The sequence below is a fragment of the Salvelinus fontinalis genome, chromosome 32, assembly GCF_029448725.1.
Source record: "Salvelinus fontinalis isolate EN_2023a chromosome 32, ASM2944872v1, whole genome shotgun sequence".
NCBI classification, from domain to species: domain Eukaryota; kingdom Metazoa; phylum Chordata; class Actinopteri; order Salmoniformes; family Salmonidae; genus Salvelinus; species Salvelinus fontinalis.
In genome coordinates, this window is record NC_074696.1 from 41202662 (window position 1) to 41227482 (window position 24821).

At 43.5% G+C, this 24821-nt stretch overlaps 2 protein-coding genes across 3 annotated transcripts; one reads left to right on the forward strand and one right to left on the reverse strand.

Moving 5' to 3' along the window:
* Nucleotides 1-1291: 1291 nt before the first annotated feature.
* LOC129831347 (proton-coupled zinc antiporter SLC30A2-like) lies at nucleotides 1292-14648 on the reverse strand. Of its 2 annotated transcripts, none has more exons than XM_055894679.1 (8): nucleotides 14288-14648; nucleotides 8534-8700; nucleotides 8204-8350; nucleotides 7446-7599; nucleotides 6320-6677; nucleotides 3534-3639; nucleotides 3103-3237; nucleotides 1292-2850 (listed from the first exon to the last, which is right to left on the reverse strand). In XM_055894679.1, exons 1-8 carry the CDS (start codon nucleotides 14359-14361, stop codon nucleotides 2705-2707), a joined length of 1287 nt encoding a protein of 428 aa, XP_055750654.1. In that variant the 5' UTR covers nucleotides 14362-14648; the 3' UTR covers nucleotides 1292-2704. The 2 variants fall into 2 exon arrangements, with proteins under 2 accessions (XP_055750654.1, XP_055750655.1); XM_055894680.1 differs by lacking the exon at nucleotides 14288-14648 and adding an exon at nucleotides 13797-13942.
* Nucleotides 14649-19235: 4587 nt separating this feature from the next.
* LOC129831348 (protein FAM167A-like) lies at nucleotides 19236-24763 on the forward strand. The gene is made up of 2 exons (XM_055894681.1): nucleotides 19236-19756; nucleotides 23518-24763. The coding sequence occupies exons 1-2, from the start codon at nucleotides 19532-19534 to the stop codon at nucleotides 23815-23817; spliced, it is 525 nt and encodes a 174-aa protein (XP_055750656.1). The 5' UTR covers nucleotides 19236-19531; the 3' UTR covers nucleotides 23818-24763.
* The last annotated feature ends 58 nt before the right edge of the window (nucleotides 24764-24821 follow it).

Sequence of the window (24821 nt, forward strand, 5' to 3'; positions counted from 1 at the left end):
AAACGGGTAAACTACAAAGCAGGATCGGTGAGTTAGCCAGCTGTCGTCGATAAACAACCCCAAATAACGTATTGCTTTTCTGGTTCGTTCAGAAATGTAAACTTAGAGATGTGTTTTTGGATTGATGAGTCATTTGGACCCGGAATTAGGGAGCGGGGGGGGGGGGGGGGGGGGGGGTTAAATTCGTCTAGCCATTTATCTAAACTTGTAATCATGGTCGAATTATTTTTTTAAAACTCTCCACCCCATGACAAAACGAGTAGAATTGCAAGAAATGTGTTATAAAATTGCTAAATCTCCTCTACGCCCCATGGCAGAATTTGTAGAATTGCAGGAAATTAACTCTAAGGGCTCTATCTTAACAAATCTAACGCAATAGTCAATCTAAGCGTTGGCAGTAGCGCTATAGGTTCGAGGGTGTGTCCAAAATATTGTAGCTATTTTTACAACCACAATTATTTCTACATTTATTTCACCTTTATTTAACCAGGTAGGCTAGTTGAGAACAAGTTCTCATTTGCAACTGCGACCTGGCCAAGATAAAGCAAAGCAGTGTGACACAGACAACAACACAGAGTTACACATGGAATAAACAATAAACAAGCCAATAACACAATAAACAAGTCAATGACACAGTAGGGGGGAAAAGTCTATATACAGTGTGTGCAAAAGGCATGAGGAGGTAGGCAATAAATAGGCCATAGGAGCGAATAATTACAATTTAGCAGATTAACACTGGAGTGATAAATGAGCAGATGATGATGTGCAAGTAGAGATGCTGGTGTGCAAAAGAGCAGAAAAGTAAATAAAAACAGTATGGGGATGAGGTAGGTAGATTGCATGGGCTATTTACAGATGGACTATGTACATTATCTGCGCAGTTGCTGGCGGTGGCTCGAAAGGGCTGGGATTTGATGAATAAATAAGTTGTGGGTGTGTTGAGGCTTTACCCCCTCACTGGCCAATCAGAACATGCTCCATGGCTAAATATGTGGTTGCTTCAAGTTGTGTATATACAGTCTTGTATATATTACCTTGGGATCAACTCAAAATCGAATGTTAGTCCACTATAGTTTGTTAAACAGCTTACAGAAACATAATAACTAAATGTAGACCTATCCCATCTTTGCTAAACTTGAACCTGTTTGCAGTCCGCATTGTTCTAAGTAATTGGATGGCTTCAATAGCGTTCGCACTGATATAGGGGCTAGTCCTATTGTAAATTGCATTATGGCTGAGCATGGACATGGCAAATGTTGTCAATAAGCAAGATTAAATTGACACCGAAAAATTATAATAAGTTTGTTTTAATAAAATTAAACAAAAAGCAAGCAATCTGTTATAATTTTCAACAACAATAAATGCAAAATGTAAAATGTCAAATGTAATGTATCATAAAATCACCATCATAAAAGAACAACAACGCATTGCTGTTGAACCAGCCTTCGCTATAGTAGTCCTAGGGTAAAGGTAGTCTGTGGAGGGCTTGGATAAAAATAAAAAATAAATGAAATGGAAAACAAGCAATTGTTACATGAAAATAACTTCTAAATACGAGGTTCACCGGTATTCACCGAGGATCTCATCTCTCCGTTCACGATGGGCACGGAGACATGGAACCTATATCATGTAGGGAGTCTTACGCACGTCCAAAGCATGGCTAAAATAACGTAGGCCTGCCTACAATGCATAGATAAAAAGGGAACGTCAGCTCACTGTTTTACTCCTCTCAGACTTAATACAGTATTTTAATAAAGCTTGGGTGATTAGGATTTATTTCCAAGCGGTCTCACGAGCCAAACCCTTTATCAACGGTCTTGTCTAGCCTACTTGATTACATTGGGCAGGACAAAAACAAAACAGCCTTCATTGAGAGGGGAGGCTATGCTTGGTTTTTAATCAAATAAAATGAAATGGGGGAAAAACATGAATGTTTTATGTTTCTAAATACCAAGTATACAGGTACCAAATCACATCTTGTTCCATGTTCATGTGGGCAGTGTGTGTCACGGCTTTTAAGGCTGTGTTTCAGCTGTCAAAATTCATACCGTAACCAACTGCGTTACTATTAAAACCAGCTTTTGATTGGTCTTAAATATCCCTACCAGTGCCGCCTGAAATTAGTACTTTGGGTCATGTTTTTAAGGACACGCCTAAAATATTTTCACTCCTCCCATCTGAGTGTAAGCATGCTGATATTAGACAGGTAAATTGCCAAACCTGGCGTTAGGGCGGGAAAATGCCAGTCCGCCAGTTTTTACATGGCGAAATTGCAAACTAACGTGAGTATGACACTAGCGCCTTCTTAGCGCCAGCTGAAAATAGAGCTCTGGTCCAATATCCATGATTGATCAGCCAAAAGCAGAGCTTGAAGTGGACTTAAATATATGCCGGTACTCATCCAGAGAGACACTGCACTGCAAGTTGTTTGGCTGTAACATATAATCAAAAAAAGTTGCGTTCTATTCTATTTGGAGTGCTGTTTATACTAAGGTGCCGGAACGCTGCCGCAATATTTTAAGGCCACATTCTATAAAAGGTGCAGGAACTCTAGCTGTACAAATGTGAGGTGCGAGAAATCAGTTCCAATATGTTCCTGGTCAAGTCAAGCACTGGCCAAAAGACTGTGTCCAGGCTACAGCTAAATCCTGGTTAGGTAGCTTAACTTAGCCTCCTGGCCTTTCCCATGGGCTTAAACAGGTGTCTACATGTTGGGGTCCTCACACAGACTACACCCAGGCTTCTGGTCGGCCTGCTGTTCCAGCTGTAAGGTGACTGAATGAAAGTTGTAGTTTGAGAAGCAGGTTTGGGTCATCTCCCTTAGGACTGGCTGGGCATCCACTACGTCATCTGTGGAGGGAAAGGAAATGCAACTGTGATGACACTGACCAACTGACACTTTCGCAAGTCACTACGGTCCGATCAAGTCAAGGCACACACACATAGTGGAAACAGCGGTGGCATTTCCACAGAATGTTTCATTCTCGGATGCATGACAAGCAAAAAACAATGTCATGGATACAATAAAGCCATCATCATCACTACATATGGGAGTTGTAACATAACAGTAGATTACTGACAGCCTAGTCCAGCTACACTCACCTATAGCCACGTGTGCTGACAGCACCGTCTGGTTCATAGTCAGGGCCCAGATATGGAGGCTATGGACAGACTTCACCCCCTTCACTGCCAGCAGCCGGTCCCTCACCTCACCGTGCTTCACTCCAGCTGGGGTACCTGGGGAGAAATAAGAGAGGGAGAGAGGGATGGAAAGAGGGAAAGAGAGAGAGAGATATGGATTTCATTAACACGCAAACGCACACACACAGAGAGGAGGGACTGGGCACAAAACATGGGCATCTTGGGCAACTTTTGTGTGATCATGAAGGTTTTAGACATGTTGCAATCGGCAACTGTTGCACAAATCATATCCTCGTGGCTGCCATCCCTATAAATCATTCCTAGTCCACAATAAGACGTCTACTTTGACATAGTCCCGAAACAGGGACGATAGAGAAAACTCCCTGTATTACCTTCCATGAGGACAAGCAGGATGTCTCTCAGAATGGTGACGGTGGTTCCCAGGACAAACATGGAGAACAGGAACGTACAGATAGGGTCCGCTATCTTATACTCGGGCTGTGGGAAACAAAGAGAACGAGAGAGTAAGGACCGTAATCATTACATTGTCATTACATGCTCTATTTTCCACCCAATATATTTCACTTTAGTTAAAAGACATACTTGTGGTAGAACAAACAGGGGACATCTCTCACGTTAGAAACACATGAACGTTTGTGCTTGTACAGCGTCACAAAAGGGATCATTCTATTGAGAATTGCCTGCTAGCAATATCCGTTTAAAAAAAACATCAATCCCTAGTTTTGGAGTTACCTTGGAGAACATGACGCAGTAGATTTCAGTGCCTACGGAGGTGCATGCTCAGCGCATGAGGATTTTGAGAGATTATCACACACAGGAAGGAAGAGGGGGAAGAGTCTAAAAGTCACACTGGGCTTACTGTGAAATTAACAGTAAACTACTGTAACAGAGCGGTCCATTGTGTACTGCAATGATACTTGATTAATTTGTCGAGAGAGTCATTTTTGCAGCCTCGGCATGGGGCACAAGCCAATAAATCCCAAAGTGGATAAAGTCAACAATTTATAATACAGTAAATCGCCGCTAACTAGAAGTTATATGCATCTTCCATCAATTACTGATTGATTCTTTCAATTATTTAAATCCCATTGCTGAGAGTTTTCAATAGTACTTATGTACAATTTATGCAAATTCAAAAAGACTAATAACCTAATGTTGTCGGGGCTCTATTTGAGCCACTCTTTCAGTATCAGTGACATACTGTATGATTCATTCTAACGCATTGAGTATTCAGCTATCTAAATGACCAGATCAAAAGGACATCTTACGAAAGCCAGGAAGAGTGTGTCAACACGAACATCCACCTCATCCTTATCTAACATGCACATTTTGCCTCAGTCCTAATCTTCTCACCCCATCGCCCTCTCCACCCCAGTTGATCACTACCTCCCACATGACCCCAGTTGACTACTACCTCCCACATGACCCCAGTTGACCACTACCTCCCCCATCACCCCAGTTGATCACTACCTCCCACATGACCCCAGTTGACTACTACCTCCCTCATGACCCCAGTTGACCACTACCTCCCACATGACACCAGTTGACTACCACCTCCCCCATCACCCCAGTTGACTACTACCTCCCCCATGACCCCAGTTGACTACTACCTCCCACATGACCCCAGTTGACTACCACCTCCCCCATCACCCCAGTTGATCACTACCTCCCCCATCACCCCAGTTGACCACTTACCTCCCCCCTCACCCTAGTTGACCACTACCTCCCACATGACCCCAGTTGACCACTACCTCCCACATGACCCCAGTTGACTACTACCTCCCACATGACCCCAGTTGACCACTACCTCCCACATGACCCCAGTTGACTACCACCTCCCCCATCACCCCAGTTGATCACTACCTCCCCCATCACCCCAGTTGACCACTTACCTCCCCCCTCACCCTAGTTGACTACTACCTCCCCATCACCCCAGTTGACTACTACCTCCCCCATCAACCCAGTTGATCACTACCTTCCACATGACCCCAGTTTATCACTACCTCCCCCATGACCCCAGTTGACTACTACCTCCCACATCACCCCAGTTGATCACTACCTCCCACATGACCCCAGTTGATCACTACCTCCCCCATCACCCCAGTTGATCACTACCTCCCCCATCACCCCAGTTGACTACTACCTCCCCCATGACCCCAGTTGACTACTAACTCCCCCATCACCCCAGTTGACTACTAACTCCCCCATCACCCCAGTTGACTACCACCTCCCACATCACCCCAGTTGATCACTACCTCCCACATGACCCCAGTTGATCACTACCTCCCCCATCACCCCAGTTGATCACTACCTCCCACATGACCCCAGTTGATCACTACCTCCCACATGACTCCAGTTGACTACTACCTCCCACATGACCCCAGTTGACTACTACCTCCCCCATGACCCCAGTTGACTACTACCTCCCCCATGACCCCAGTTGACTACTACCTACCCATCACCCCAGTTGACTACTACCTCCCCATCACCCCAGTTGACTACTACCTCCCTCATGACCCCAGTTGACCACTACCTCCCACATGACCCCAGTTGACCACTACCTCCCACATCACCCCAGTTGATCACTACCTCCCCCATGACCCCAGTTGACTACTACCTCCCACATGACCCCAGTTGACCACTACCTCCCACATGACCCCAGTTGACCACTACCTCCCACATGACCCCAGTTGACTACTACCTCCCACATGACCCCAGTTGACCACTACCTCCCACATGACTCCAGTTGACCACTACCTCCCACATGACCCCAGTTCACCACTACCTCCCACATGACCCCAGTTCACCACTACCTCCCACATGACCCCAGTTGACCACTACCTCCCACATGACCCCAGTTCACCACTACCTCCCACATGACCCCAGTTCACCACTACCTCCCACATCACCCCAGTTGATCACTACCTCCCACATCACCCCAGTTGACCACTACCTCCCACATGACCCCAGTTCACCACTACCTCCCACATCACCCCAGTTCACCACTACCTCCCACATCACCCCAGTTGATCACTACCTCCCACATCACCCCAGTTGATCACTACCTCCTACATGACTCCAGTTGACTACTACCTCCCACATGACCCCAGTTGATCACCATCTCCAACGTCACCCCAGTTGACCTCTGACCACTGACCTTGAAGAAGATGATGATGGCGCTGACCAGCACGCTGATGCTCTGGAGCAGGTCTCCCACGACATGCACGAAGGCGGCGCGCACGCTGGCGTTGGCCTGAGGTCGTGACCCCGCCGACTTCTGCTGCTGACCGTCCACCCCATTGTGCTGCTCCACGTCGCCATTTCCATGGGAATGGTTTTCTTGGTTACCGTTACTGTGCGAGTGGCTGCTCTTGTGGCTGTGCCCATGCCCATTGCCCGCCGCGTGGCTGTGCCCATGGTTGCTCTTGACGTTAGTGCTGTGGCTGTGGCCGTGCCCACTGCTGAGGCCCCCGTGGCTGTGCCCATGCCCAGACTGGTGTAGGGTGAAAGCCATACTGCCCACGGTACATTCAGAAAGACATAACATATTAAAAGCCTTGTTATTAGGCATTATAAATGCTCATATATGCTTACAACAAGTGATGAAGCATTATACATGGATGCTTCCTGCTGTCGAAGATGTCTGTAGGCTGTTTACGTGACAATACCTGTATATCTACTTGCTACTGTTGAGTAACACTGCTCTACAGACTATCAGTAACATTTCAACTAACTATCTACTAACCATACCCCTAGCTCTAACCCTAATGTTAACCCTTGCCCTTATTCTAAACCTAACCCTAACAGTAACCTTAGCAAGCAGTTGCTTATTAACAGACAGTTTGTTGATAGTATGACCATCTGTAGAGCATCTACAGATGGAAAATCTAAACTGTCCAAATAAAGTGTGACCTACTGTGGTTTCATTTTCACTTGTGAGTCACCAATATCTAGCCCTAACGGAGAACCATTAATAACACAGAAATACTAATAATAATACTAATCCACATCACTTTCTCAGCTTGTCTGTCATCAGTAGTCGTCAATTGTAAACATTAGTCATGGTCACAGCAGACTACGTCCATTCCAAAGATGAAGTCCAATTCATGAATGGAATTGAATTGAATTTAAAATGAAATGACATTTTTCAAATCAGATATTGTGAACTTCAATTCAGGAAGTGAATTTCAGCTCAGCCACTGAACTGAAAAGGAAGTGACCCAAGCCCTGTTGACCGTGACGGCCCAATGAATGGGCTGCGTTTGGCGTCGGTGGACACTCACATGATGTTTGCCAGCACAGCGCAGCCTGAAGTAATGAGCATGATGGTCCCCTCGATCTCATAATTATCGCTGATGAGGCGCTGCACAGCCAGGTAAACCAGCACACCTGTCACCAGCCAGATGGTCACCACCGAGAGGAGAGCACCCAAGATCTCTAGAGGATAGAGGGAGAGGACACACACAGGAGAGAAAGAGAACACGTGAGGTTTTAATCAGAGACCATAATGATAGAAATGTGATGGACGGATATATTACAGTAAAGAGCTGCAGAAAAACCCATTTGATCTTGCCAGCAGTGCCAGACGTACCACATAGTGAGAGCCAAGAGGAAATGTATCCAATAGGATACACAGGTAGCCTAGTTTTATAAAACTCCAGTTGAAAAGTGAACCATTGTCCTATGCACAAATATTCACCTGAAAGGGAATCGATGCATCTAATGGTATCTGATTTTTTAAAGTATCTACTGTCAGGTTCCTATTGTAAAGGCCATGATACATAAATCACAATGCTAAAATGCTATTCTATAAACACATTAAATTACTCCACTTCAACTTATTTGTTCCAGAAAGACTATAAAGCACACACATTAAGTGGCTCATGAGATTGGGGTACAACATGTATTGATTATTTTATTGAAGATGGCAGTGATGATGAGGGTGAGCATTTTATGATCATGATGATCATGATTAAGATGAAGGCGATGATGACGACGACGATAAAGACAACGATGATGACGATGATGCTGATGATCTCACCTGCACGATGCCAGCCGTAGCTGAGTGTGCGCGTGGCGGGTCTGGACGAGAGCCACAGAGACACCAGGCTGATGATGAAGCTGGCGAAGTCGACCAGCAGGTGGGCGGCGTCAGTCATCACCGCCAGACTCCCCGCAAAGTAACCACCTACAGACAAAGCGCGAGAGAGCGAGAGAGGAGTGAGAGAGAGCGCGAGAGAGCGAGGAGTATGTCACTAGCGACTAACCAACTAACTGACTGACTGTTGACTGCCTGACGGAAAGACACATAGACTCACTGACTAACTAATTGACAGGCTAGCCAATAGTCATGTATCATTTGACCCCTCACCCAGGATCTCTCCGATCATGAAGACCAGGCAGACAGCCGAGACCACATAGAGCCTCTTCCTGGCCAACTGCTTCTCCCGCTCCCTGTCCTCCGTAGCTTGGCTGTTGTCATGGCAATGCTTGATGTTGCTGTCCTTCTCCTTCTGCATTATCTCATCTGTGGACACACTGTGGGGGAGGGGGGGGGGGGACAGGAAAAGAAGACAACAGGCATATGGGTTATCCAAAAAGGAGGAGGAGAGGGGGATGAAAAGGGGAATTGGCAGGAAGACAAGAGAGATGGACGTCGTGAAATTCTTCCAAGAGGGAGGAGGAGAAGGGGGGACAGAACGCAGAGACTGAGGTAGAGCCTGTAAGAATGGCTCTCCCTCTCGTGTTGTGCCCAGAAAGACCAGACAAGCGAGATGGATGTCGTGAAAGTCGTCCAAGAATTAGGAGGAGGAGGGTGAATGGAAAGAATAGAGAAAGACTGAGGCTGAGCAGAGTTTGTATGAAAGGATGGCTCTCTCGTGTTGTGCCCGCCTTATGTGTGCCGTTACTTGTTGCATTCAACTGCGCATTCGGGCACTTCCACAGCCCAAAATGAATTCTCAGTATCGGCGCTCAGGCAGTGGCAAAGAAATACGTCCTACAATTCTTCACATTTTGCCACTGGGGCAAGGAGAAACATATGCAGTTTTATAGCTAATCTCATGCTATTCTACACATTTTGCCATGAGGCTGAGAGAAAATGTTACTGTTTTAAAGCTAATTTCCTGCTATTCCACACATTTTGCCATGAGGCAGAGCAGAGAAAACGCCCGTTTGTTCATTAACGGTGTAGTGTTAGGTGTTTTCTTTCTCAAAATGGAAATTCTACATCCATTATGTTAATGACATTGTCTGTGATGTTAATTACATTGTATTTATTACACATGACATATTTATCTTTTAGTAATATGTTTCTGTCTGTAGTATTTTTAAGTTAGTGAGCGTCGTTAAAACTGTAATAATGTTGTAATGTCATAATGTAATAACTGTCATAAAGTGTTCTTACTGTCATAAGCCATAAAGTCAACTGTTTCCAACACCCCAGGGCGAATACTACCCAAATAGAGTCACCAAATACAGTCACCAAATACAGTCAGTAGCATATACAGTCCACCTCCATTTCAGAGCCTGTTTGGTACATGAAAGGACACCCCTCAGGAAAACCAAGTTGGTAGGGGGCCTTATAAGCTCCAATGTCGACAATTTACATTATCTGGGTTAAATCCATAACTAGAGGCCTTACGAAAGACATAAATTGGTACATTGGGATCATTGGGGACTTTTATTTTGCTTAATCCATGTACTACTGATAGTGGTGTAACCGTAGTTGATCCGTGATCCGTATGGATCACCCCCCCCCCACACACACGGTTCGGCACGCACGTGAACCGTGGATCAATTGCAAAGTTTAACCATCATAGTGTGAAATACAGTTTTACTGACGATGTTACTTTTAAAAGTAATAATCCCCTAAATCTCGATGCAGAGTCGCAGTGAAAAGATAAAGACAAGACTGATGCTGCGTTTTACTCTGAAGCCTGAAGGTTGATTTTATTATTTTTAAAAAGCAGTTGTGTGCACTGTTCAGATGAACGGAGCATGTTGAATCCCAACGAATCAATCCCGGATGCTCACGCGTTGCAAAAAGCAAAGAAGAAAAAAGAGCAGTGACAGCCATGGCTAGCGAAGGAGCTGAAGAACTGAAAAAGCCTCCCGCTTCATTTAAGTCTCGTGTATGGAAGCATTTTGGCTTCCCTGTCAAATATGATGATGGAAGAAGGGGGGTGGACAACACCATTACGGTGTGTAGGCGTAGTGCCACAAGAAAGCTGTATGATCATTGAAATACATGGAGCATGGCCACACATTTAAAGCGCCATCACCCTGGTGTGTCAGTGACGGGAGCCAACTCAGCCAAGAGACAACAACTTCTCACCACGGCATTTAAGCCCTTTGCTGCAGGATCAGACCGGGCTGAAGCCATCACCAAATCTATTGGAATGTTTATCTCTGCAGACATGAGGCCATACTCTGTTGTGGAAAACAAAGGGTTTAAAAAATATGGTGAAAGTCCTTGAGCCACGCTAGGAAATCCCCTGGCGCACCCACTTCAGTATGGAGATCGTGTCAACGAATTATCCAAGGCATCCTCTGTTGCCCTCATCACAGACGGGTGGACCTCCAGGGCAACGGAAAGCTACGTGACTGTGACTGCTCACTACACCACAGAGGAGTGGGAGATGCGAAGTCCGGTGCTACAGACATGCCCCCTCTATGAGAGTCTCACAGGCACAAATATGAAGCAGGTACTGCTCGGGGCAGTAGCAGAGTGGAGGCTAGAGAGGCCCAATAGCAATATCCCAATCACCACAGATAATGACAAGAACCAAGTAAAGTGATAGAAGATGGACTGGGGCCACAGATAGCTTGCTTTGCACGTGTGATCAATTTAGCATCCTAAATAAGAATCTCAGTGGACCAGATGGACCGCTTCCTTGGGAGGATCAGGAAGGTGGTTTCCTTTTTTCCCCCGAAGCACAACAGCCGCTCATGTGCTTAAGACCAAGCAATAAATGCTACAGCTACCGACCCACAAGCTCATACACGATGTCACAACAAGATGGATCTCCCCTTATGACATGTTGGAGCTCCATCTTGCGCAGCAGACAGCTGTATAACTCTGCACTGACAGACAAGACCCTGGAAAAAATATAAAGACATCGTCACCTTGTCTGATGATGACGTGAAAGTGGCAGAGGAGGTCCTCCAGGTGCTTAAACCCCTCAAAACGGTTACAACCCTACTGAGCACTGAACCTGTACCGTCTGTGTCCATGATCCTACCTCTGAAAACAAGGATCCTACCTCTGAAAACAAGGATCCTACCTCTGAAAACAAGGATCCTACCTCTGAAAACAAGGATCCTACCTCTGAAAACAAGGATCCTACCTCTGAAAACAAGGATCCTACCTCTGAAAACAAGGATCCTACCTCTGAAAACAAGGATTCTACAATCCATGGGCCCAAGTGAGGAAGACAGCACCATCAGTAGAGATGTCAAGGCTGCCATTAGAGAGGACCTGAACCCTAGATACCCCCCTAATGCACAGGACTACCTTCATAGATCTACTGCACTGGATCCAAGGTTCAAGTCCCTGTCTCACCTAGACCCTGCCCTACACCCGAGGACATAGAGCGATCTCACCACTGAGACTGTGGCCACTGAAGAAGTAAAAAAAAAGAGTGAATTACTTAAATAATAAATATAGTGCAGTCTAATCTTAGTCTATGCTATTGCTATTAGAATCATCCATTTTTGATTTGGAATAATAATGTATTTTCTTAAATGTTATTGCCACAATTATAGTTCTATGAAATATGAAAATAAATAATTAGTTAGTTTAATAGATCGTTATTTTTTTCTGCAGGGTCAAGCCACAGAGCCGACAGGGGGCAGACTCAGAGGCATCTCATCCACAAAATCATTTGTCCATGAAGGAGCTTTTCGGGGACAAAAGTTTGCCAACACCATCAAAGAAGAGGTGGCATCCTACAAGGCAGCATGCGGCATTCCAGTGGATGGTGATCCACTGGCATGGTGGAAAAGCAATGAGTGTGAATACCCTCACATTGGCATGATGGCAAGATGCTACTTGGCTGTGCCTGGCACTTCAGTACCTAGCGAGAGGGTGTTCTCCATGGCAGGTGACATAGTGACTGCAAAGAGGTCTACCCTCTCCCCAGACAATGTAGACATCCTCATCTTTTTGGAAAATAATTTGAAGTTATAAACTTAGGTCTGCTTTGCTTTCTTTCTTTAATTTTTTTTTTTTTAATGATGTGGACACAGGCTATTTTTTCATTCACTATTGTTCAAAGGAAGAAGGTTTCATGCCTCATATTGCACTTTAATTTAACAATTGAGTATTGAATATTTTATTTTAATATTTTATTTAAACATTGAAAAGATCCTTGCTTTAAGTGTTCTTTTAAGTAATAAAAATGGAAAGCAAAGTTGTATTTGTCTCCCTTTTTTTTGTTGCTAATCTGAAAAATGATCCGATCCGCGACTCAAAAACGTGATCCGATCCGCACCGCGAGTTTGTGATCCGTTGCACCACTAACTACTGAACACTGAACCAGTTGCATCTGTTAGGCTAACTGACTTTGTTCAACCTTGTAGCTCCTGGACTATCCTTCCATTAAATCCCCCACCCAGAGACCAGGTCATGGATGTGATGGGAGAGTAGTGAACTATGGTACATGTAGTTCAACTAGTAATTGAAATACATTTTGCAGTAGCTTGGCAGTAGTTGAACTTAATTCAAATCTTGGTAGTGTTTTAAGTAGTGAAGGACTTATTTTCCATGTAGCAGTCTAGCTAACTACCTGAACTAAACACTACCTTTTTTTGCTAAAATATGCAAAAACAATATGTGTGAAGTAGGTAAGAATTTCCTTTCTTTTTCGGGAACAGACCTGGCTAATTTTCAATTTAAACATAGTTTTTGTGTTTAATAGGCCAAATTACACATTCTGTTAACGTCTGACTCCCGATTAATCTGTTTTTGACCATTTTAGTCTATGACATTTCAGATTTATATATGATAATTTATCACAAATTAGTTTGTATGTGGTGAACTACCTTTTCAAAGTTACTTTAGCAACCAGCCATAGAAACAATTTTTAAAAAGCTTATTCCTCGCCCCTGATATGGTAAAAAGCTGAGGGTTGAGGCTGGAGAAATGTAAACACTCTCAAATTAAGGACTGACCATCAATGATATCAAAATTATAGCTTTAACCATGATTTGAGGCTATGTAGTGTTTGTTTACATTTACTTTCTCTACAAACATTGGAGTAAAACAAGCTTATATATTGGATTATGATGGGGTATGACAGTTGCACTAAACTCATTAGGCATTTATAAATTATATTCTTCAAGAATCAACACTGTGGGAGTGATAACGCCAGATTTGGTGTGGATGCTATTAAATAACTAAAGATGCCGTGCACTCTAAGCATGACAATTAGCCCTAAATTAAGTTTAACATCGCAGGAGCGTGCACTGACTGCGTGCAGAGCAATTGCAAACCTGAAATTGGAACCCGTGCGCAAAAAGTTTTTTACGCATGACTGGAGCAAGGGTAATAGGCTATCTTAGATTATCAAAATACAACGTTTTATTCTAAAAATAAACAATAGCAATTAAAATAATATGTCAACGAAACTCACCATGGGCGCTCAACACCCTCCTCGTTCACCATTGACATCATCCAAACGTTATTTTCCAACGTCACAAGTATCAAGAGAGGGGGATTCTCGTGTTCTCGACCCTCCAATTTTGTTCACCACTAAAGCTAGCACAAACTAGACCCGTGTGTAAAATCTTGGAGAATATAAATCAGCCAGCCTAGCAGGAGCCCAGGCTGAGTTTGAGTACAGAGAACGCCTAAAAATGTGAAGTCAAGGCTGTCTGCTGTACATTATTAAAACATTATTAAAACAAACTGTCAAAATAAATGTGACTGCGTATGAAATGTGATAACTAGGACTAATCGTTCATTAGCACAATAAAATAATAATATCGTCCTATTCATGTGGATATGCTTCAAGTGAAAGAAACATCAACTCATCATCAAGTTGTTTTCAGATATCATAAATGCAAATGACAACATTGAAAACAGCATGACATTTTCAGACAATAAATAAACGGGGTACTTTACCTTCTCATGGTGATGCTATACATGGTGCCTTTCTCGGTGACCAGTTGAGTTTTCTCTGAATCGTTTCTGAACATGATTTCGTGCTTCAGGGATGACAGTAAACAAAATAAAACTAGTTACACTATTAACCCCCAGCCAATATATCTAGACGGAGAAATTAAAACAGAAGACAAAATAAAAATGCACTGAAAAATCTATATATTTTTAAATGGACTAATGTAAACTATATATTTCCAGCGTTACCATCGTCTAAATATATATCCTCTCACAAAAGAGGGTAAGTTCCACGCATCGTTGTTTGAGTGACTATGCAAGCAGTGTTAGTATTTGAAGCCTTGTGACCACGCACCGTGTGCAAATTTAGCCGCTTGCAGCACCTTTGGGCAAAAGTTTTTTATTCAGGGAGAGGGTGGGAATTTTAATAAGAGAGCTTCTGTTTCGAAAAAGTAATATTCCTTAAAATAAGGTTTGCTTCTAATCTTAGGAATGTAGACTGCCCAAATTGAACATGAAGGAAAATATGGATTATTTTATTACAACCGAATAATCAGCTTTCGCATTTAGCCTCCCGAGTCGCACAGCGTTCTAAGTCACTGGGTTCGATCCCAGGCTGTGTTGACCCGGGTTCGATCCCAGGCTGTGTTGCAGCCGGCCGCGGGAAACCTATGAGTCATCCGGGTTAGGGGTGGGTTTGGTCAGCGGGATGTCCTTGTCCCATAGTGCTCTAGCGACTCCTTGTGGCGTGCCGGGCGTATGCACGCTGACTGCGGTCGCCAGTTGTATGGTGTTTCCTCTGACACATTGGTGTGGCTGGTTAAGGGAGCAGTGCGGCTTGGCAGAGACATGTTTCAGGGGACGTATGGCTCTTGACCTTTGCCTCTCCCGAGTCCGTACAGTAGTTGCAGCAATAGGACAAGACCGTAATGACCAATTGGATATCATGAAATTAGGGAGAAAAAAGGGGTAAAAAGTACAAAACAAAAACAATACTCACCCTCCATTTGGCAAGTCTGACCATAATTATCTCTATCCCCCTGATTCCTGCTTACAAGCAAAAACTCAAACAGGAAGTACCAGTGACGCACTCAATACGGAAGTGGTCCGATGAAGCGGATGCTAAGTCACAGGAGCGTTTCGCTAGCACAGACTAGAATATGTTCCCAGATTCATCCGATAACATTGAGGAGTTTACCACATCAGTCACTGGCTTCATTAATAAGTGCATCAACGACATCGTCCTCACAGTGACCGTACGTACATATCCCAACCAGAAGCCATGGATTACAGGCAACTGCAATAAACTAAAGGCTAGAGTTACCGCTTTCAAAGAGCAAGACACTATTCCGGACACTTATAAGATATCCTGCTACGACCTCCGACGAGCAATCACAGTCAAAACGTCAATACAAGACTAAGATTGAATCTTACTAAGCCGGCTCTGAAGCTCGTCAGATGTGGCAGGGCTTGCAAACTATCGCGGATTACAAAGGGAAACCCAGCCGCAAGCTGCCCAGTGACGCAGGTCTACCAGGCAATATAAATTCCTTCTATGCTCACTTCGAGGCAAGCAACACTGAACCATGCAACAGCACCAGCTGTTCCGGCCAACTGTGTGATCTCGCTCTCCGTAGCTGATGTGAGTAAGACCTTTAAACAAGTTAACATTCACAAGGCAGCGGGGCCAGACGCATTACCAGGATGCGTACATAGAGTATGCACTGACCAGCTAGCAAATGTCCTCACTGACATTTTCCAACCACCAAGACACTTCCGAGAGCTGGCTGCCCGGCCAAACTGACCAATTGGGGGAGAAGGGCCTTGGTCAGGGAGGTGACCAAGAACCCGATGGTCGCTCTGACAGAGCTACAGTTCCTCTGTGGAGATGGGAGAATCTTTCAGAATGACAACCATCTCTGCAGCACTCCGCCTTTGTGGTAGAGTGGCCAGACGGAAGCCACTCCTCTGTAAAAGGCACATGACCGCCCGCTTGAAGTTTGCCAAAGGGCACCTAAAGACGCTCAGACCATGAGAAACAAGATTCTCTGGTCTGATGACACCAAGATTGAACTCTTTGGCCTGAATGCCAAGCTTCACGTCTGGAAGAAACCTGGCACCGTCCCTATGGTGAAGCATGGTGGTCGCAGCATCATGCTGTGTCATTTCAGCAGCAGGGACTGGTAGCCTTGTCAGGAATGAGTGACAGATGAACGAAGCAAAGTACAGAAAGATCCTTAATGAAAACCTTCTGTAGAGCGATCAGGACCTCAGACCGGGGGGGAGAAGGGTCACCTTCCAACAGGACAACGACCCTAAGCACACAGCCAAGACAACGCAGGAGTGGCTTTGGGACAAGTCAAGGGTATACTTTCGGAATACTTTCCGAATGCACTGTATTCCTTGTGTTATTATTTTTCTATTATTTCCCAAAAATTCTCTCTGCCCGTAAGCATGCCACTGTTGTTTGCGAAGCATATGCAAATAAAATTTGTCATATAAAATACAGTCAAAATGGTCATCTGAGTGCTGCTTACCTTTTATGTGGAAATTGTCAAATTCAAATGTATAAATTGATTGAGTGAAAACTGTTAGCGATCTAACCATAGAGATGAATGTGTTTGCGGCTAAGCTAGGCTAGCCAATATAATAACTTTTGACAAAATGGCGCCTGCTAATCTTCTGTAATAGCTCCTCTAAGATAATATTGTGATTTCTTTCGGTATTTGTTTCAATTGTCCATTGTTGATATAGTCCCAAAACTTTTTATTTGCATGTCAGCAATCAAGTTTTCAACATATGTAACTTTCAAAATACAGAAATTTGGCCCCGTTGATGTGTTTTGTATCATATGATACACAAAGCGCAGCATCATATGATGCAAAATGCATCATACGGGACAGATTTCTCCTACATATGGCAACGACTTATCGGATTCCGGGTCACGGAGGAGAGGAGGATGGAGGAGTCGAGGAGAGGACAGATTTCTGCCCAATGGAGAATTACCCCATGGTTAGGGTTGAACCGGGATGTGGACATGAACCTGGGGTTAGGGTTGCACAGGGATGTGGACATGAGGTTAGGGTGAGGGATAGTGTTAGAGTTAGGGTTAGGGTTGAACTGGGTCGCGGACACGAAGCTAGGGTTGAGATTACTGCTGTAAGTACAGTGTAATAATAATGAGTCATTACAAACAAGAAAGTATGACATAAGCTTATAGATAATTTTCAAAGCATCTGTATATACTGTAGGGTCTGAAATGATTGACACCCTTGATAAAGATGAGCAATAATGACTGTATGAAATAAATCAATCAAATAATGAGCTATATAGTATGCAAAAGAAAACTATTTTATAGTAATGCAATTGCTCAGAGAAAGAGATTTTGTTTAACAATTACAAAACAAATTCTCAAAAAGGTAGGGGTGAAACTTATTGTCACCCTTCAAGATTCTCATCAATAACTTAGTCAAACGTTTAGTATTTTGGTCCCATATTCCTAGCACGCAATGACTACATGAACCGTGTGACTCTACAAACTTGTTGGATGCATTGCAGTTCATTTAGCTTGTGTTTAAGATTATTTTGTGCCTTAAGAAATGAACGGTAAATACAGTATTGTGCCATTCTGGAGACACTTCTATTGTAAATAAGAATAGAATATGTTTTCAAACACTTTACTGTGGATGCTACCATGATTACAGATCATTCTTAATTAATTAATAAGTAATGATGAGTGAGAAAGTTACAGGGTCAAAGGGGGTCAAAGATCATACTCCCAAGACATGCTAACCTACCCTGTTATTGGTAATGTATGATATAGAAAGCCTTTATAAATTCAAGTTAGTTTAATGAAGTCGGACCAGAACTGTTCTTTTCCGGCGTGTAAAGCTAGAAATGACCAAAAGGTGGTGATAAGACTCTTCAGCACTCTCACCAAGTCAGCGTTCTGCTGTCTGCAGCAGGACTCTGCTCCTCAGGATTCTGGTAATTTCTGTCAGAGCAGCTGGAGGACCGGGGCGTCTTCTTAACAGTTCACTAGATCTTGTTCACCAGTGCAGGACCACAGCTTTAGTTTAATCAAACAGGATCCCTTATATCCTTTAAAACTGTAGGCTATCACGTTAAACTGTATGTGTTCTGTAAGAGTCCAGAACAGAGTTAAGCAACAAATGATGTTGGCAACTCATGTGGCCTAACACATTCCACTCATTTGAGGGCATGGGGGTGGGTTTCAATGTGGTTCAGTGACTTGCAAAAGCTTAGTTCCTCATATTACGCAATATGTCACTGGTTATCTCACATTCACATTGCAGTGACATTAGTACAACACCTACCATCCTTATCAAGAGGTTGTTGCCTCTTGGTGTAATGGCTAAAATGTCTTAGAACTCGGTCAGGCTACAGTACATGTGTCAGGAGTGGGAAGCACATTTGCCTTCATGTTACTCACAATATTTGTATTTATTTTTTCAGTCTGGAGATGCCTTTGTTTCTGCAATTCTAAATATAGATGCAAACGTGTCAAAGCTATTTTAGTCCATTTGTCTGGATCTGCAGCTTTGTTTGTAGGGGTTGCTAGGTGCAGCTCAGACTGCTAAGACAGAGTGTGCTTGTGTGTGTGCGTGCATGCGTGCCTGTCTGTCTGTCTGTCTGTCTGTCTGTCTGTCTGTCTGTCTGTCTGTCTGTCTGTCTGTCTGTCTGTGTAATGAAGGGGGACAGCTTTAGAGCTTTGAGGAACAAGCAGTCCACACTAAATTATGTCCTTGTTAACAGGGGTGACATGACAGCGAGCCAAGGACATTCCACAGACCACCCCGTTATCCTCAAGAGCACAATGGAGGTAACCTGGGCAACTGTCCTTCTTCTCCGTTCCTTCTTTTCCTCACTCCTCCCTCTTCCTTCTCCATAGGGGGAGTGTGTGTGTTAAAAAGAGACCCCAAAATGGTAAACAAAAGAGCTGACATCACTCCTGGTGCATCACACTAACACACGACTGACGCCACTCCACTGTCCCACAGAGGAGGGGGTTGAGGAAAACAGAGGAGAACCTCTTAAGTTTCCAGTCCAGTGCAGAACTACCACTGACATGAGAGAGGACACGAGGAAGTGGGAGTAGTGAAGCAGAAAGAGAAGAATCCTCCAGACAACGCTGTATCTCGCTACAGCCGAGAGAAGCTTAGACCAAACATAGATTCTATAAGAATACTGATTGATTTTCAGCCCAGATTGTAGACGTTGAAGCCTATCATGATGGAAGTGGTCCTGACTAGACTGAGAGACTTCTCCTCTAAGGACGCCACCTTTGATGCCTGTAAGTCAACCGGGCCCGTTGTGTCCAGGGACCCACGGACCATCAGAGACCCCTGCCCTGAGGAAGGGCTCCGGGTGGCGGGCTGCATGGCCGGAGTACAAGGCAGCAGCACCTACAAACTGGACATTGAGAGTGCACTGGCCTGGCTGCGCAGGGAACTGGTAAGACTGGACAAATGACTGAAGTCTTTGGTTGTGATGAAGTCTCTCTAGAACGGATCAAATATGTAATCTGTCTATGGGCTTGAGTAAAAAGATACTCAGCAGCATTTACTGTATTTGAAAGCATTGAAGTGTTTTGCATTTGCAACAGAAATACACATTTGTATCTGAAAATCGTAGAGGACAATTTGATCTTTCCTGCATGTTAACAGATGGTAATGGAAATTGGATTGCAATTATTCATCACTTTTACTGTGAGTTACTGTGAGTTACTGTGAGTTACTGTGAGTTACTGTGAGACTCAAGGGGGATCTTGTCTTTCATTACTTCATATTTGTAGAGAAAGATGACATTTTAAAATGTTCCTATGCTGGATATGAACACTCAAGCCCCCAAAGTAATGACCTGTGTGTGGTCTTCTGGCTCTGTGGGGCTCTGTGGAAATGGAGACATCTTTATTGGCTATTAGGGCTAAGGTCAAGCCATCTGTCACCCAATGAAATTACCTTCTTGGTCATTCAAATCGTTAGTGTGTGGAACTGTCACGTTATTGCATCCTTGTAATTGAGATGGGCAGGCGATGTTACGATGTCACCCTTCCAGCTTCCATTCAACCCCCCCCCTTCCCATATGGAAAATAATCCTGAAAATCAAATAAGAATCTTGTATGGCAGAAGAAGATTATTTGTACAAAAATCCTCCTCCTGCTCCTCCTCGCGGCGGAATTTGATTCTAGTGTGTCACATTGCATGCGTCAATAACGTCAGACAGTGGTACGCGATTGCTTTCAAATTTGTATGGCCCATGTATGTGAGACCTCATAAGGCTTAGCTGACATGTCTCTTGTATGTTTTTTATATAATTATATGATGCAACATTTCTGTTATGTCTAAATGTTAATCACCCATATAAGTCAGATGTTACAAGAATCTTCTATGAATCCTGTACGTTTATTTGCTGTGATATATATATCTTACAAATTACAGGTAGAACATATTGTTCAATTATTCTATATATTTTCCATATTGGCCTAGTTGGTTAGAAATTCAAAGAGGGCCTATTGTCAATGATTAATATATCGCTTGGCATTTAGTCTTCGCCCGGCGCCTCGTCATGGAAACCAAGTGTCATGAGCACACAAAACCCACCGAATCTCAGATGGGACAGAGACACAGAGGCAAACTGGAGACTATAGGTTACTTTACTGGTATAGCTCTGGTTTCGTTGGTTCAATAGAATTGAATAGTTGAATGTGTTCTAATTTTGACTTAACTTAGAGAATGCTGTGTAAGCTAATAGTAGTTCAGAGAGACAGGTCCATTGTCAAACCGACAACAACAACTCAAGTAATCTAAGTCAGACACTATAGGCATTGGACTACATGGGGGAACCCTTGAAAACGTACAGTACTGTATCCAGAGCGACTTACATGAGCAATTCGGGGTAAGTGCCTTGCTCAAGGGCACATAAACAGATTTTTCACCTAGTTGGCTCTGGGATTCAAACCATCAACCTTTCGGGCTACTGGCCCAATGCTCTTAAGCGCTATGCTACTGTACCAGTCCAAAGTTTGGACACACCTACTCATTCCAGGGTTTTTCTTTATTTTTACTATGTTCTACATTGTAGAATAATAATGAAGACATCAAAACTATGAAATAACACATACGGAATCATGTAGTAACCCAAAAAGTGTTAAACAAATCAAAATATATTTTATATTTGAGAGTCTTCAAAGTAGCCACCCTTTGCCTTGATGACAGCTTTGCACACTCTTGGCATTCTCTCAACCAGCTTCATGAGGTAGTCACGTGGAATGCATTTCAATCAACAGGTGTGCCTTGTTAAATGTTAAGTTTTGGAATTTATTTTGTTCTTAATGCGTTTGAGTCAATCAGTTGTGTTGTGACAAGGTAGGGGTGGTATACAGAAGATAGCCCTATTTGGTAAAAGACCAAGTACATATTATGGCAAGAACAGCTCAAATAAGCAAAGAGAAACAACAGTCCATCATTACTTTAAGCCATGAAGGTCAGTCAATATGGACATTTTCAAGAACTTTTAAAGTGTCTTCAAGTGCAGTCACAAAAACCATCAAGCGCTAAGATGAAACTGGCTCTCATGAGGACCGCCATAGGAAAAGAAGACCCAGAGTTACCTCTGCTGCAGAGGATAAGTTCATTAGAGTTACCAGAATCAGAAATTGCAGCCCAAATAAATTCTTCATGGATTCAAGTAACAGACACATCTCAACATGAACTGTTCAGAGGAGACTGCGTGAATCAGGTCTTCCTGGTTGAATTACTACAAAGAAACCACTACTAAAGAACACCAATAATAAGAAGAGACTTCCTTGGGCCAAGAAACAGGAGGAATAGACATTAGACCTGTGGAAATCTGTCCTTTGGTCTGATGAGTCCAATTTTTTGATGTTTGGTTCCAACCGCCGTGTCTTTGTGCGACTCAGAGTAGGTGAACGGATGATCTCCGCATGTGTGGTTCCCACCGTGAAGCATGGAGGAGGAGGTGTGATGGTGTAAGGGGGCTTTGCTGGTGACACTGTCAGTGATTTAATTCGAGTTCACGGCACACTTAACCATCATGGCAACCACAGAATTCTGCAGACATACCCATGATGTCATGAGACGTGGGTTTGTGCAGATGCAGTGGGAACCTTCCCAGGTCCAGTCTCTTTGTCCAGTATTCAGACAAACATAGCTACAAACCAGCCCAAATAGAAGTGACTTCCACCAATTAGAACCATCGCCTCTTATCAAGTCTCATGGCCCAGTATTCAGTTGTTCTCATAAAAGAGGAAGCAAGAACTCCAGCCAGAACAAGCGCTTGTTTACTGTCCACCATGGTACATTAGACATAGTTCGATCTGTTGCAATGGCTGGGCAAAGGACAGACAGACAGAACACACACACACAAACACACGTCAAGAGGGGATATCGCCCCCCAGGAAGCCCACTGCTCAAACTTCACTCAAAGGAAAGTTGATGTTTCTTCTTTTATCCCTCTTTGAAACAAAACTTTTAAAGCCGCATCGCATCCTTTCAGTCGGAGCCCAATCCCAGTCTGAGGCTGTAATTAACAGAGAAAGAAATGCAGATCTGGTCATGATTGGTTTCTGTTCGAACGTTCCTCTCCCTGGGACAAACTTGGACTTGGCGAATTTGTTGGAATTCTGTGTATTCTATTCTCAAAAGGAGGGCAATTAGACTGGCTCTCAGAAATAGAGAAGAAAGAGAGAGAAAGAGAGAGAGAAAAGCATTTGCATCTGAAAGAGGCAGCGCTCAACTGAAACGGTTGAACCAGGTTATGTCAGGGAAAGGACAGGAACGTCATCATCTAAAAGAGACTAAAGGAAGCTGCAGCGCAGTTCCAAAAGAGAGATTTAGGCCTATAACTCAGTAGCCTGCACTGGTTCTTTTTGTTACATAACATTTGGTTCTGTGTTTTGAGCTATTTTTCTTTACCACTTGACAGTTGTAACTGCTATCGACTCTTATTTTTGACAGCCATTTGTTTCTTTGTAATAGTTAGTATTTGCTTATGAATAATGCATGTCACAACCAACCAACTGTTTTTGAAATGGTGTTGTGTCTGTTTCAGTGTCTGTTACGTCTGTCTGCCTCTTTTATGTGCTCATATTGTTATGTCTGTATCTACGTGTCCGTTTACATCTCTTTTTGTTTCTTTATTTGTTATGTCTGTGTCACTCTGTTTAATTCAACAATCCTAACCCTTTTGTGCAGGTGGAGATGCGATCTCAGGACCAGGCCTTGATACGACAGCTGATGGACCTTCACGCAGGAATACAAGAGCTCAAGCTGGAGTGTGCCGAAGCAGGGGAGGAGGAAGAGGAGGATGACGAGACAGAAGAGGAAGGGAGCTGGGACTTTGGTAGTGAGGCAGGGGGCAGTGGTAGTAGTGTTTACTCCAGCTCAGGGGAAGTGGGGTTTTCCATATCTCGCCTGTCCACTAGAATGACTCCACCTCCTCTGGGGCCATCTCTACCTAGAAGGACTTCCAGCAGAAGAAGCTCCTTGCCTTAATAAAACCACAAACAGTAGTCTCTTATGGACCAACCGTGGTCAATGTGTAGGTCAATGTCACTGTCATATACCACAGTATCATCTATTCTATTGTCACTGTGTTTGCAAAAAAAATCGCACAAGCGAATTTTGAATAGGCTGCAATAGATTCCATATAGAACCTAAAGATAATATATAGATTTAAGGCTTAGATTGACCTAAGGCAATCATATCTGCCTAATGCCTTATTGTGTTAGGAAGTTGAAAAAGTGTCTGTCTGTCTGTCTGTCTGTCTGTCTGTCTGTGTGTGTGTGTGTGTGTGTGTGTGTGTGTGTGTGTGTGTGTGTGTGTGTGTGTGTGTGTGTGTGTGTGTGTGTGTGTGTGTGTGTGTGTGTGTGTGTGTGTGTGTGTGTGTGCGTGCTCGTGTGTGTGTGTGCATGTGAGAGAAAAATATATTTTCATGAGACAATTGACAGACTGCAGAGCTTACACTTACTAAGTAAGCTGTGTTACTTTTCAACTCTAACTAGACGGAAGAGACAACAACAGCTGCTATCACTGTACGAAGGTCATAACGGTATAATAGTACATTTAAGAGAGAATAACCATTACTTACAGTAGCATATTGACTGTGATGTCTCAACAAAGGATTTGTAAAAACTCTTGCAATAGTGACCATAAAAGCGATTTAATGTCATTGGCCGACCCAGCAGACTCATACAACATAATGAACGGTCAAGTTTTTAAAAAATCGCGAAATAAGGGCATCAAAGTGAACAAGATAGGATACTTCCCCATTTTCCCAATTCAACTGATTTCAAAAGGAGTTAATCTGTGATAAAGTGACAACAATTATTATGTTAACGTTTAGTGGACAAGTGGATGTGTTTATCCTTGCTACTGTAACTGCATTTGGGACAGGTACTGTACATAGTATGCCAGAACAATAAAGATCTAAAAATTGAAATGTACTGTACATATATTTCTGTCATATCAGAAAACATCAAAGTCAAAAGCACAACTTG